General features: G+C 34.0%; 1 protein-coding gene across 2 annotated transcripts in view; it reads left to right on the forward strand.

The window, feature by feature from the left end:
• Positions 1 to 15,913, forward strand: part of CNOT6L (CCR4-NOT transcription complex subunit 6 like) — an 83,485-nt gene that overhangs the window by 55,491 nt on the left and 12,081 nt on the right. For both annotated transcript variants that reach the window (XM_051966507.1, XM_051966506.1), the window contains exons 9-10: positions 11,295 to 11,446; positions 13,819 to 14,046. In XM_051966507.1, coding sequence (XP_051822467.1) covers positions 11,295 to 11,446; positions 13,819 to 14,046 — 380 coding nt within the window. The remainder of the gene's footprint in view (positions 1 to 11,294; positions 11,447 to 13,818; positions 14,047 to 15,913) is intronic.

Raw genomic sequence — 15,913 nt, forward strand, 5'->3', positions numbered from 1 at the left:
CTCTTTCATGTGAGTGGTAATAGTTTAAATTTCATCATCTGAAAATTGTCTGTTCATATCCTTTGACCATTTATCAATTGAAGAATGGCTTGATTTTTTTATAAATTTGAGTCAGTTCTTTATATATTTTGGAAATGAGGCCTTTATCAGAACCTTTAATTGTAAAGATGTTTTCCCAGTTTGTTGCTTCCCTACTAATCTTGTTTGCATTCATTCTGTTTGTACAAAGGCTTTTTAATTTGATATAATCAAAATTTTCTGTTTTGTGATCAGTAATGGTCTCTAGTTCATCTTTGGTCATAAATTTGTTTCTCCTCCACAAGTCTGAGAGATAAACTATCCTATGTTCCTCTGATTTATTTATAATCTCATTCTTTATGCTAAGTGTGGGTCCTAGGCAAGTTATTTCTACTGCAAATTCTAGGGAGAGGCTTAGAAGTTGTTAGATTCAGTGACAAGGCAGATATGATTCTTGTCATTTCTAAAAACATGTTGAACTTTATGATGGTGCCAAGGATGACAGATTCTGGATTTTTCTTGATGTGACTGCTGTTCTTCCTGAAGTCATAGTGTCTATGGTTTGTGTGATAGTGCAATGTTTGTTCCTGGGGCTCTGGGGCACAGAAAGGCCTGATAGGTGGTATCTAAGATTGTGCTTGATAAGTGAGCCTGTCACCTTTCTCCATCTTGCTGCTCCATCTTGGTTGGCTTTCCTGTCTGTCCCAGTGGTTAGCAGTTGGTGTTGAGGATATTGAACTTGTTTTTACCAGGTTTGCTACCTTGAATGATGGCCCCAAGGGTAGTGCTCTGGATGATGCTCATATTCTTGGGTTTGTTTTTTTTTTTTTTTTTTAATTAAGTTTTTTATTTTTCAAAATATGCATGGACAATTCTTAAACATTAACCCTTGCAAAACCTAGTGTTCCAACTTTCCCTCCCTTCCCCCAGATGGCAAGTAGTACAATATATATAAAACATGGAAGAAATAGGTTAACTCTAACGTATGCAAGCATATTTATACAACTATTGTGCTGCACGAGAAAAATCAAATGAAACTGTCAGAGTTCAAATGTTGAAGTTCTTGTTCTTCTCAAAACACAACCGGTTTAACTTAGAGCCCTCCGAATATCTCCAAATCCAAGGGTTTTGTCCTTCAGCCTCTGCTTCTGCTTTCTTCTGCCTCCAGCCAGCACAAAGATGGAATGAATCTCTTGTCTTCTTCACTTGGGGCTCGGCTAGCTTTCTTTCTGGTGAGTCTTTCAGACCAGCTTGGTCTCAGTGGGGGAAGTGCAGGAGCTCAGCCACCAACCACAGTGGTGTGAGATGAAGATGAATCTGGTTGTCCGCTGAACTCTCGACTCGTAGCTTCTTCCTCTGAAAACTCTTTCTTCCGCCACCAGCCAGCCAAATGGAAAATATTCTGTCTTGCCTCAGAGAAGGGCTTCTGGCGTAATTCCGCTGAAATCTCTCAAAGTGCTCGTGTCTGCACCAGAGTGCTCCTCTCCAATCTAGCTGAACTCTATTCTGTGACCAGCCAGCCAAGTGGAATATATTCTGGAATAGATCTCTCAGCATGGGACAATGGGTTTTCTCCCATAGTGCTCTCTGGCCCTAAGAGCTTTAAGGGAGGTGTGAATTCACCAAGTTACAAAGTTTACTTTGTGAATCTGGCATACTTGTGAACTCCAATGAGTAAAGGTGCAAACACAAGCATTGTACTAATTAGCTCTACTTAGTACCTTGTTTCAGGTTCTGGCCTAAAACATCTTATAAGATGAGATCAACTCTAATTAATTAGCAGTTTGTAAAGATTCCAACATGAAACCATTAAAAAAAAAAAACCCAAAACAAAATGCAAGCAAACAACAACAGAAATGGCGAAAAACCTATGTTGTGAACCACATTCAGTTCCCATAGTCCTCTCTGGGGTTAGAAGGCTTTCTTCATCACTGAACAATTAGAACTGGTTTGAATCATCTCATTGTTGAAGAGAGTCACATCCATTGGAATTGATTATGGAATAATCTTGTTGTCATGTACCATAACTTTTTCAACCATTCTCCAATGATGAGTATCCACTCAGTTTCCAGTTCCTTGCCACTACAAAAAGGGCCTCCATAAGCATTTTTGCATATGTAGGTCCCTTTCCTTCTTTTAAGATCCTTCAAGATCCAGAAACACTGCTGGATCCAAGGGTATACACAGTTTGATAACTTTTTGATTCTCATATTGTTGAGCCAATGTCTTTGACTGTATCCATCATGGATTGAGGGGAAGTCCCAGTTAAGGGACTTAACCTATTTCAGGTTTTAATGATCTCGTTGAGAACATAACAGGATATGTAAGCAAAAAGAAGTATTGTTTGTTAAAAACAATAAATTTAATAGTGTAAGATGCATGAAATCCTATGTTAACAATAATTCCATGGGATTGATGCGGTGTATTGGTACACCATTTTGTTATGAAGAAACTAAAGTTCAGAGTAGGCAGTAACATAGCCTTCATCTTGCAAGTAAAATGTTGAGGATCTGGGATGTATGCTGATCACTTCTTCTGAGTCTAGGACTCTTTCTTCTAGAGCAGTCTCTCTTAGTTACAGATACCTTCACTCAGCTTTTGCCATATAATGAGGAGAGGCTTGAAGGAGAAGAGAGAGTCCAGGTAGGCCTTTTCCACTCAGTAGTATTTTATTTTTCCAAAGATAGTTTTCAACATTTATTTTTGTATGATTTGAGTTTCAATTTTTTTTTTCCTTACCCCTTTTCTGCTTCCCCAATACAGCAAGCAATCTGGATTATACATGTTATACATGTACGATCTTTTAAAATATTTCCACATTAGTTATGTTGTAAAAGAAAAAGATCAAAATAAAAGGAAAAAACTATTAAGACAGAAAAGGTAACCTTCTCTCCCCTTCTCCTGCCCCCCCTTCCCCCCCCCAAAAAAAAAAAAAAAAGAAAAGTGAAAATAGTATGTTCCAATCTGTAATTCAGTCTCCATAGTACTTTCTTTGGATGTAGATGGCATTTTCTATTTCAAATCTATTGTAATTATCCTGAATTAATGTATTCCCAAAAGAGCTAAGTCTTATCATAGTTGATCATCATATAGTCTTGCTGTTAATGTGGACAGTGTACTTCTATTTCTGCTCACCTCACTCAGCATCAGTTCATTTAAGTTTTTTCTGAAATCATGCTGTTTATTCTTATAGAAAAATAACATTTCATTATATTCATGTACTATAACTTATTCAGCTATTGTCCACTTGAATGAATGAGCATCCATTCAATTTCCAGTTCCTTACCACTATATCTGGGTTCTTTTCTTTTTATTATGATTTCTTTGGGACACAGACCCAATAGTGTCACAGCTGAATCAAAAGGCATTTAGTTTTATACTCCTTTGGGTAAAAGTTTCAGATTGTTCTCCAGATTGGCTAGATCAGTTCATATCTCTACCAAAAATGCATTACTTGTTCCAGGTTACCCACATCCCCTCTAGCTTTAGCAGATGGGCTTTTCTGACCTCATTATTGTCTCTGAGCACATTTGGGTCTCTATATCAACCAATCTTATTTAATTATCTGTACTAATATTTTTCTGGAGCTATTAATGATGGCTGTTATACTTGGACATACTTCTCCACTTACAGCCTTATATTCTGATATCCTGCTTCCCTAATATCTCATTTCTTTAGACCCATGTTCAGTTTAGTTATAAATTTATGTGTGTTATTTTGCCTCTCTTCCAAATTAAATTTCCCTTTGTCTTGAATAAGTGAATGTTGAGTAAAATCTAATCTGAACCTTTTTTGAAGGTCATACTGAATAAAATAGCCATTGTTAATAGAACTTGAACAGAGAATTAATAGGATATAGAGGTTCTTCAAGCTCATGAATAAAAACTTACATTGGTATTAAATGAAGTGAGTGGTTACAAGGAAAAAACGTAGCTGGTGATGGCCATTTTCAACTTCTTGACACCCTGTTATTAGCTATTTAGTCTGCTCATACACTTATTTGCATTATATAGTAGAAAGAGCCCTAGATTTGAAACCTAGAATTCTCAGTAACTACATGAGATTGGGCGAGTTTCTCCATCTGTTAAATCATAGGTTATACTAAATGATTTCCTAAGTATCTTATTGTCCTTTAATTTCCTCAAATCTCTCTTATTTCCTCATGGTGCACTCCCCTTTCCACACTCACAAACAATCAAAAAACAACCACACATTCTAATCTGGTGAGGTGACTTTTTTTTTTAATTTATAATTTTTACTTTTTCAACCCCATTCTTTTTGAAGAGGGTATTGCCTACTGTGTACCAGGTTCTGTAATAAAAATCACTTTATAATTATTAGGTTTTTGATCTTTAAAACAGCTCTGGGGGAGGTACGCTATTATCTCTGTTTTATAGATTAGAAATCTAAGGCAGATTTGGGCTTAATTGATTTGACCAGATTTAAACAGTTAGTGAATGTCTGAGGTCTTCCTTATTCTAGGCTCAGTGTTCTTTGTCAAGTGTGGAAGTAAATTGTCCAGTAAAATGGACAATTTTACTTGTCCTTTAAATAAAAGGAGTTTTGGGGCAGATTATGTTGTCTAGGATTTTGTACAGGGAAGGACGAGAATGTGCTTATAAATAGAAAAACTACCTTAACTCAGTAGAAACATAAAGTAAATTCAGACTCAAGCTACATCTTTATTAAGGACTCTGACAAGCGTAAGATTTGAAGAAGATAACTGCCACTTTGAGTATGTAATCTGAAATATTCACTTAACAAGCATTAATCTCACTATGTGCTTGATGTTGTGTTAGTTGTTGGGAATAGAAAGATTTCAAGAGACTTTTAAGACAAGAATCCTCCTTTTATCCTCTTTGCTAAGCATAATGAAGCCATAGTCTTCAACCTTGGACAGCCATGAAGAGTCCATTTTGGTGTTAAATCATTTGTAGGCAAGCTGTTAGTTTCATTATATATCAGGGTAGTTGTCTCTCTATCATCTGTTGATCACATACTTGGATACAAGGTTTTGAGTCAAACACACACTCACAAAAATAACACTTTAAAAAAGATTTAAATAAAGTAATATGTCTACCTAAACAATAGTTTGATTTTTTTAAAAGGACATTTACAGAAAATTAAAGGAAAGGAAATATTTATGGTTTAGTCATTTCAATCACGTCTCAGTTTGGAGTTTTCTTGGCAATGATACTAAAATAGTTTGTGCTTCAGCCATTTTATAGAATGAGGAAACCGAGGCAAACAGGGTTGAGTAAGTTGCCCAGAATAACACAGTGAAGAAGTGCCTGAGGCTGGATTTGATCATAGACTTTCCTGATTTCAGGTCTGGCTGTCCATATACTATGAAACTTACTTGGCAATGGAAAGAATGATTTAAAGGTTGTCAGTCAGTAAGGTCAAAAAAAAAACCAGAATGATCTGAGACTTACCTCCTACAAAATGGAATACAATTCCATCAAAAATGCTTAAAAAGCTATGTTTGGAAGCAACAGAGTTGGTAGAATGAATGGTCCTTATTGAAATTTTGTCCTTCTAGTATCTAACAACATGCTTCAGATACAGAAAATATTTAATTTCTGTTTGTTGAAAAAATAATCTGTTAAGACAGATGGTTAAATATCAATAGTAGGCAGAGTAGAGACTCACCTAGCTCTTAGTTTTTTTCTGTTTCAGAATGCAGTTCAGACTAGTAAGGAAACTATTGAGGAGCAGGTCAACAAAAATGAAGGATTTAACGCCTCAGGTCCCATGGTTAGCTGTATTTTCTCCCAAGGTACTGAAATTTTAACACCCTTCCACATATAGGATATAGTGACAGACTTTGTGAATACAAATAGGAAATTGCCTACAGTCACAATGCTGATCTCAAGGAGCTTATTTGTGGAAAGGAGGTAAGATGTACACTCATAATCACTTTATAAGTTAGGCATAAATGCAAATGAGAAGGTCACATGAACAGTGCTATAAAAATCTGAGGAGAGAAAGAACACCTCCAGGTTTGAGAGTTTTATTAAAGAAAGTAAAATCTTAGCTTTGAAAAAAGGGAAGGAATTCATGGATTAGAAGTGGAGTGGGAGTGATTAAAAAGACCATTCCAGACAGAGGAAGTGTGGGAGCAAAGAAATGGAGTTGGAAAGAGATTTAATGAGAAACAGTATGTATCAAAAACTTTGTCTAATTAGTAGGAGTACAAGTTAATTCTGTGTTGGCTGTGGCCCTCTTAAAAGGTTGAAGTATATAAGCCCTCGGATCTCAGAGTCAAGATGAATGAGGCAGGATCCTCATAGAATGTGAAAAGAGCTCCAATTTATAATGCAGCATAGCCTTGTTAAGTTTTTTGTTTGTTTGTTTGTTTGTTTGTTTTTGAGTGTGATCAGAGAGTAAACAGGCAGTCCCAATTGCCATTCAGAGAGGTAGCTTGTGGACTTTGCATATGCATGGTATCTGCCAATGGGAGGAGAGCCGACCCCTCAATTTAGCAACCCACTCACAGGAGACAAGCCCTGTCAAAGCATCCCTGCTTATAGGCAACTAGCTATGACCCTCAGACCGAAACCTCATCCATGGTCACAAATCACTGCTCTTTGCTCAACAAGGGCGTTTCTGTAACATGGCAGAAAACTGTGTGCACCAAAAGTTGAGGTAGCCTTGGTATTCTCTCTCCACAAGGTCCCATGCCCTAACAATTCTGCAGTTGATAAATGATTAATATTTGTGAACCTGCATCTAGGATGTTTTTATTAGAAACTAATTCTGTCAAAGCTTAGCCTCATTCCTTACTTATTATACTACTCATTAGTCATATTAGGCAGTCGCGGATTACAGAACTGCAGAGTTGGAATCCACTATTTGTGGAATTTTTGAGACTCTACCTTCATAGTTCTTCAGAGTAAGATGCAGAAACAGTTGGGGAAAGGAAAACTACTTGAAGCAGTGTTTGTATCAAATGTTTACATACTGCTTTCATTTTTGTTAATAATTGTTTAACATTAATCAGGGTCATTTTGGGGAGAAGTGTGAGCATGTGTTAATTGTGTAAGAAGAAAATTGTTCAGTAAAAGAACTAAGAGCATGCCAGAACAACTGAGGTGGTATGGCTCCTGCCTCCAAAAAGAAGAAAAAGAAAAAAAAAACCCAAAAGATGAGCAATTATGGGGGGCACAGTGAATGTACTGCCAGACAGCATTGATTGGTTTTCCTGATCGACTTTTTGTTTATTTGTTAATTTTTTGTAACAAGATAATAAAATTTTCCTTGGATGAGTCATTTATCCTCCCTGAGTCTCCGGTCTCACTTCTATAAAGTGAGTTTGTTGAAAGATTGCCTCTAAGGTCCCTTACAGCCTGATATCTAGGATGAAATTCTGAGTTGTGCATGATTTACACTTTTATTCAACATTTTTATCAGTAATGAAAATGAAGGAGTAACTAACACATTGAGATAATTTTTAAAAAGGAATAACAAATTTCATGTTGCCTTACTAGAGACAGCACACATATATGCCCATCTTCCCTGTCCAGAGGCAGTTAAGAATTGTGAGCTGCCTTGAGGAAGCCAAAGAGTGTAAACCCTGGAAATACAGTGGGTAGTATTGGTGAGCAAATATGGTAAAGAAAACCCAGTTTGAATTATCACTCAGATATGGACTGCCCAGACTCAATGGCTTTGAGATTCATAATGCTGTGTCTGAGATGGAAGGTGGAGGAGACCCTGAGAGAAATTATGTAGGGCTTCAGTGAAATGTTTGACAGAATTAGATGGAAAAAAAAATTTAGAAGAATAAGAAATGGGTTATTGAAAAGAGTCCCCAAATTCCAGTCACATAGATATCAGGGTTTCTGTCAGGTAGCAAGGAATAATAAAACAACATCAAAAGACTGAAAAAGTAGAACAAAGTTTCTTGACGGTGATAGTGGAGTGGTTTGCCATTTCCTTCCTTAGCTCATTTTACAAATAAGGAAACGGAAGCAGAGAGTTAAATAACTTGCTCAGGATCACACAGAGTCTGAGGCCAGAGTTGAACTCAGGTCTTCCTGACTTTAGGCCCAATGCTCAGATTCTAACAGGAAGAGCAGAACATGGTTTGCATTCAGAACTTTCTATCTTCAAAGGGTTTTGAGAAAGTTAAATTGGGGAAAGGAAGGGAGAGCAGGAATTGAGGAATTGGTTTGAAGAATTGATTCTATTTTCAGGATAAGAAAGAGAAAGAGGAGAAAGGTAAAAAGTGGAATGCAGTAAGTGTAGAATTTTTTTATAATTGAGATGTTTGAGAACACAAAGAGTAAAGTTAGTGAATGGATATCGGATTAACTTCATCTGTACCTGTATTGAACAAAAAGGTATTGAATACATGTATACACATAAAATTTTTTGCTTAAATATACTTACAAGAGGAATTGGGGATATTAAGAGGTAGGATGATACTAGGAAGCAAAATCAAAAGCACAGAATAATGTGGAAAGGAAGATATTTATGACTAGCATAGTGATAGATAGGAAAAGAACTAGAATTTAAGTTGGGAAACAACTCATTAAAATCTCATAAATATGGGGCAGCTAGGTGGTACAGTGGATAGAGTACCAGCCCTGAAGTTGGGAAGACCTGAGTTCAAATTTGGTCTCAGACCCTTAACACTTCCTAGCTGTGTGACCTTGGGCAAGTCACTTAACCCTAATTGCCTCAACCAAAAACAAAGAAAATCTCATGAATATAATGGAAATATTCAAGTGTAAGGTAGTTAACTTCTAAGTGATTTAAAAAAAAAAAAAAAGGATTCCTAAATTAGATGGGGAGTAGCCATTCCCTCATAGTCAAAATTATCAAAGTATATATCAATAATCATGAAAAAGTGCTCATATTTTCCATCAGAATTGGGCAAACTTGCTGCCCTTTAAATTCTAAGTACAGTGGGAAGCAGATTAAAATGTAATTGGGAAATATTTAAAAACAAGCTAATATAAGACTCAAAAGTATCTCCTTCATTATCTATTATATTGGCAAGCATAGCCAAAAAAAGGCTAAATAAGAGTTCTTAGAAGTGATTCATGAAAAGACATATTTAATACAATGTTGGAGGAGCCATACTGCTAAGCAGTTTAGAACTATGTTCTAAAGTCACTACATTATGGATACCCTTTGACAATTTTCACCAGTACTAGGTCTCAAAAAGATCCCATCTGTACAAACCTCTATAGTAGCTTTTTTTGTTTTAATATAAAAGTAGAAACTTTGAAGATTGTAGATCTTCTGAACAAATAATACCAATGTTTGGGAATAATATGTCTTAAATAATAAAGGGGATAGTTTCAGAGAAACCTTAAAAACCTTTTATGAACTAATGCAGGGTGAAGTAAGCAATTCAGGAGAAGAATTTGTCCATTATTAGCATTGTAAAGAAAAACTTGGAAAGATCTAAGAGCTACTTTAGCCCCTGACATAGAGGTGATTCATTAAAGATTAAGAAAATTTCTTCACATTTGTGATTTATTTTGCCATCCTATACATATTTGTTATAAGGGTTTTTTCTTTTTCCTTTCCTGTCTTTAGAAATTGGAACTGGATCAGTAGAATTGTTATCACAAAAATAGATAATAAGGAAAAGAAAGAAGTTTCCTCATATTTGTTTGGTTTTCGTACCTGTTTCCTTGGATATCTTCACTTTCTTGTGAACTGTTTTTGTACAACTCTCTTTTTCTGTTATACTACATATGTGCAAATACTCATTTTAACTGGTATTAAGGGTTTTTTTTTTTTAAGCAGGACACTGAGTCACTATGTTGAAAATATAATATAGTCAAGTCAAACAACATTTTAAAAGACTTGACATAACAAGATGTTTTCATATATATTCACAATTTCTTGTTATGGAAATTATCCAGATTTTGTTTGCCTTTTAGAATTTTTAAAGTGTTGTTTTGTTGGTATATCTTACTCTCTTTTACATTCCCGTGGTTTATGTAAGAATAGTAGAGGTGGGTTGGAGAAAATTGTCCTGGAGTTTTTCTAAATATATATAGTTTATATTATTCATTTTTCTTATAAAGCTTTGCACTTTTACAAAATAAGTCATTGAAAGAAAATGAAGATATTTTGCAAAAATAGGAACAATTTTATAAAAGAAGACTTCCAGCTTGAAATGATAGAAATAATGTAGTCTAAACCACTCCTATCATTTCTTCTTATATTGATGCATATAAAGATCACATTGATGAGAAGTAATCGATGCCATGGAAATTTTTTTGCGGCTAGCTTACTGATTTTTCAAAGTATCAAGGGAACACAGACTTTTTTAGCACAATTTCCCCATATTCCAGGTAAGATTTTTCTTGTTTTCTCCATTCTGCATACCAGGAAACTTAATTTTTTTTTTTTTTTTTTTTTTTTTTTTTGTTGTTGTTTTTTTTAAATTTTTTTGGTTTTTTTAAAGTTTTTTTAATTATTGTTTTCTACACCGTGCTATACCCCCTTTCTTCCCTCCTTGCCCTTTTTAAATAAAAAGTAAGTGTAGTTTTAAAAGGGAAGGTCTGTGTTGAGAATTGTCCCAAAGATTAGAGATACCATTCAACTGAATGAAGTTTTTGCTCAGAAAAATACATTCAGTTGAATGGTATCTCATGTAAGCTGCAGGATTCCTTATTTATGATCCTTTTTTATTTTCTACAGCACTCACATGTTGGCTTACATTGTTCATGATAAAAACAAAAAAGTACAAATTGCTATTGAGCTTAGGAATTCAAATGAGGGAGATGGCACTATGAAAAGGGCTAATCAAAGAAGACTTTATGGAGGACATGAAACTTGAGCTGATCCTTGTTGACTGAGAAAAGGGATAAATTATTCTCAATGTACTATTCTGGATATATTTGTGCATTAAAGTCCCATAAAATGTTTATAAGAATTTGTCATAATTTCTTACAGAAGTTGATTCAAAGAGAAATTTTATAATAAAGCCATATAAATAGGTAAAATTTGATTATAGAACAAGAAGACCCAATTTGTATAATCATGTCTTGTAATTTAAGTTTAAAAAATAACAAATCGTGCCCCTTTCTATTGGTTTTAGGACATAAGAACATAGTCTGTCATGTAAATACTACTTTAGATTTGCTATGACTCCAGCACTCTGCCCCTTTCTTCCTTCTACACATATTTTGTGTGTCTTCTTTAAAAGTAGAAAATCTTCTGGAGTGGCTATGAGGCTTGACGTAGTTATTGTTCTCCTTGAGCACAAATCATCTTAATGCCTTTCAACATATGATTATGTCTTTCAGATTTACTTTGGTGCAGAAGCACACAGTGGAATTTAACCAGGTGGCCATGGCAAATTCCGATGGATCAGAAGCCATGCTGAACAGAGTTATGACGAAGGATAATATTGGTGTAGCTGTGGTTTTAGAGGTCCACAAAGAATTGTTTGGAGCAGGTGAGTATCCCTGGGGTTATTGGACTTTCAAGGAACATTTCAGCTGATTTGTTCATTGTTAAATTTCAGTTTGGTGATTAATGTCTCCTGAGAATAAAATGTGGCGTTTTATGAAGGAATAGAAGTATAGTTAACAAATATCATAGAGAGGCCTTCAATCTGTCCTTCTAAAAAGAGACTTTGAAAATGGGAAATGTGTTGATAAGACAGTATTCCTTTTTTAACTATATTAACTAGGTTTTAAAGTTTAAACTTACATAATTCAACTATTTCTTGATGAATCATTGCTTAGATCTTTCACTTACTGTCCTAAAACTTGTACTCTTATATAACTGGCTACTTTATTCTTTCTTCTTGATTACTATCTACCTTTAAGGATTTCTCTCAAAGATTACTGGGGAAAGGTTGGGCAGGAAGAGGGGAAAATGATTTATATCAATAAATCGATAACTTTTATTGCTTATAAGTAGCAAATTGAAATGTCTTTTAACCTCTGTTCAACGTTAGCCTGTTTCTCACATATTAGTTAGGTTTCTTTGTTGTGCTTTTTTTTTTTTTTTAATGCAAAATTCTACATTAATGCAGCTGAATTATTGGATCTCTAGTTTATTGCACTTAACTTCATCCATTTCTATGATAGTTGTTACTTAGATCTCCCAGTTTTGCTTTCTTTTCTTTATAAGCAATCATATGTTTCTTTGAATTCTTTTTTTTTTCTTTGAGAATTTTTTTATGCCTTGTCCAATTTTTTTTTTAATTTTTATTTAATAATTACTTTATATTGACAGAATGCATGCCAGGGTAATTTTTTTTTTTTTTTTTACAACATTATCCCTTGCACTCGTTTCTGTTCCGATTTTTTTCCCCTCCCTCCCTCGTTGTCGAAGTATATAATGATCTCCTGGTTCTGCTCATTTCACTTAGCATCAGTTCATGTAAGTCTTGCCAGTGCTCTCTGTATTCATCCTGCTGGTGATTTCTTACAGAACAATAATATTCCATAACATTCATATACCACAATTTACCCAGCCATTCTCCAATTGATGGGCATTTATTGTATTCTTAGAGTATGAGGCATTTGCTTTCTTTTATACACCACAGTTTGTTCAAGTATTTGGCAATTAATAGTAGACAGATCAATCTCCCATTCAGTTTTATTGGATTTAAACCTGAAATGGATTGTAAAAATTATTTGGTTTAACATCCTTTTATACATGAGGAAACTGAAGGTTATTGTGGTCAAAATACTTATATTTATATAGATGAGTGGCAAAGCTGGGATTTGTCCTTTAGAGTCCTGACTCAATCCAATTTTTTCCACATAAGCAACCTTCCTTCAGCCTTTAATTTGATTGTAGGTAGCTTCCACAAAAGGTGTTGCTTTGAATGTTGGTTTTATGAGACTTTTTTTCTTCTCATTGACTTAAAAGCCCAACATCGAAATTTCTAGGCTAGAGAATAGAAACATGCTGTAGGGTGATATAAGAAAATCACAAATTAGCTACCTGTTATTGTCATATTGTCTGATTGGTTGGATTTCAGTATCATAAACCTTAGGATATGGTTTGTATTCTGATTTATGGGATCCTTTTTCCTTTGCCACAGAATCTGTATTAAACATTTCATTTTTTTCTTAAACCTATTCAGGTTATTAGTGAAAATATGTGTAGAAAGACTTTGTGGAGACTATATATTTGTATACTTACATATTGAAATATACTTATGTGTGTATGTATGTGTGTGTGTGTGTGTGTGTGTGTGAATAAAATTTAAACAGTTAAGTGATAAATTTGTCAGTGGAGATTTGTAATTGAAGATAAATGCTTTAGTCTTCCATTTGTACAGGCTAATAGTTGAGACTTTTGTTACATGTGTTATCTTTTTATTCTGGCATGTTTGTTCTTCCTTTGTACACACACTGGTATTTCAAGACAAATGTACTAATCATTACTATGGTTCTCTCTAAACCTATATTCCAGATTTATTTATCTGTCTAGTATGTGATTGTGGTTGTGTATTGTGTGATTAGAGGGTTGTGGATTATGTTATTTTTCAAAGGTAACTTTTAGTCCTATATACCATAAATAATAATTTTAAATAAAGCAATTTGCTACCTTTGGTTTCCAGAGTAGTATTTCCCAAAGCAAAATTCTTTGTCATTCAATACTTCTGATTCCAAAAAACTGAATTTTCAGGCTTGAAGAAGGAAAAAATTACACAAACAATTAATTGAAGGGGAACTGTCCAAGAGGTTTTATTAGATGTTTTGAGAAAGATAACCTTTGTATATCATTGATTTAGATATTGTATGATTAAATGTTCATGGGGATTTTTGACATTTTTGTTTGTCTTTTTCTAATAATTGAATTTAGGTATGAAGCCTATTCATGCTGTAGACAAACAGCTACTTATTGTGGCAAATGCCCATATGCATTGGGATCCAGAATATTCTGATGTGAAACTTATTCAAACTATGATGTTTGTCTCAGAAGTAAAAAACATCCTGGAGAAAGCCTCTAGTAGGCCTGGTAGCCCATCAACTGATCCTAATTCCATCCCACTGGTGCTATGTGCAGATCTTAACTCATTGCCGGATTCAGGTATTTAAGAAAATGCCTCACCTTTACTTTTAGTTGAAATATAGATATAGACATGTCTGTATTTGGAGAGAAAGTTTCATCTAATAGATCATTTAGATCTCTGGAATAATATTTTTGTGTGCCTGTAAGTCAAAGTGCTATATATTAATCTTGTGCTAGAGTAATAAATTTTTTTGTTTTTCTTCAGTAAAGTAATTTTTAAGGCTTTGCGAGATCCTTTAAATAAGTTATTTTATTGATTAAATTTTAAATGGAAAAATTTTACTTTAAGCAGGAATGTTTTGCTGAATAACATAATTATGTCTAACATCACTGTGTTTTTATCAATAACTTGATATAAACATAGAGCTCAGAACCACCCAATTATTTATTATTGTGTATTTATTGAATTGGTAGACTTTTTTCCCCTCCACCCTCATATGTGTTTGAATGAGGATACGAAATACAGTACCATTTCTCTCATATTTTAGTAGAAGAATTTTTTTCTTATTTAATACTTTATCTTCCACTGATGACATGTAAGAATTATTTTTAACATTGATTTCTTGAAACTTTTGAGTTCTAAGAAACTTAATTTTTGAGAAATTTCCAAATTCTCATAACTCTCCATCTTCTCTCTATTCCCCATTGAGAAATTAAGCTTTTTGACATAGGTTATGCATGTGCAGTCAAGTAAAAATATTTTCCTGTTAGTTATGGTAACCTCTGTGTCCCAAAAAACCAAACTTCCAGAAAAATAAAGTTTAAAAAAAAACCAAATATGTTGGGATCTGGATTCAGTCTTCATTAGTTCTTTTCAGATGCATACATTTTTCCATCATAAGTTCTTAGGAATTGTCTTAGATCATTGTATTGCTATGATAGCTAAGTCATTCACAATTGATCATTGTACTATATTTCTGTTACTGTGTACTGTATTAAACATTTCATGTTTTCTTGGTTCTACTTAATTTGCATCCATTCATGTAAGTCTTTATAGGCTTTTCTGAGAACATGCTGCTCATTTCTTATAGCAGAATGGTATTCCATCATAGTCATATACCACAGCTTGTTCAGCTATTCCCCAGTTGGTGGGCATTCTCTCAGTTCTCCACTATTTGCTACTATACTACTTGTACATAGAGATCCTTATCCTTTTTAAGATGTCTTTGGAATAATGGCTATTGCTAAGTATATAAGTATACATATTTTTATTAGCCCTTTGAGCATAGATTCAAATTGCTCTCCAAAATGGTTGAATTAGTTTACAAATCCATCATCATTCATTAGTGTTTTAATTTAATTTAATTCATTAGTGTTTTAATTTCTCCATATTCCCTCCAACATTTTAGTAGGAGAACATATGAATCATCTGTTAACAGCCTGTTTTCCCTGGATGAGGATTCTATGTCAGATTCAAAGTAAAAATAGTTATCTATTTCCTTTCATTTTTCATTTTGATATAGCCATTCTTATGTTGATTCATTATCAAAGTTTAAAATAAATCTTTGATTTCAACCCAATTTTCTTTATATGGTTTGACTTTTTTTTTTTCCCCCACCCCTTGTCTGGACTTTTTGTTGAATATTAAATCAACCCTTAGTTTTTGAGGAGTATATTGAGTTATAATTAATTTGTAGTTTACTGAAAAACCTGGTCTGTAAAATTGACCAGATAGTGGGTGATAAGATAAATATTACAGGCTAATCAATGGGATACAATAAAAGCTCTCTTCTCAGCCTTCAGGAAAAAAAGAACCCAATCTTTGCTATAGAAACTTTTGAGGAGGTGATTTTTTTGATTGTATTATATATTTTACATTTTACTTCCACAGGCATTTAGTGACAGAATATATATGAGGAAATTCAAAGTTTTTAGAGAATTTTAA

This window comes from Antechinus flavipes, chromosome 6, assembly GCF_016432865.1.
Source record: "Antechinus flavipes isolate AdamAnt ecotype Samford, QLD, Australia chromosome 6, AdamAnt_v2, whole genome shotgun sequence".
NCBI classification, from domain to species: domain Eukaryota; kingdom Metazoa; phylum Chordata; class Mammalia; order Dasyuromorphia; family Dasyuridae; genus Antechinus; species Antechinus flavipes.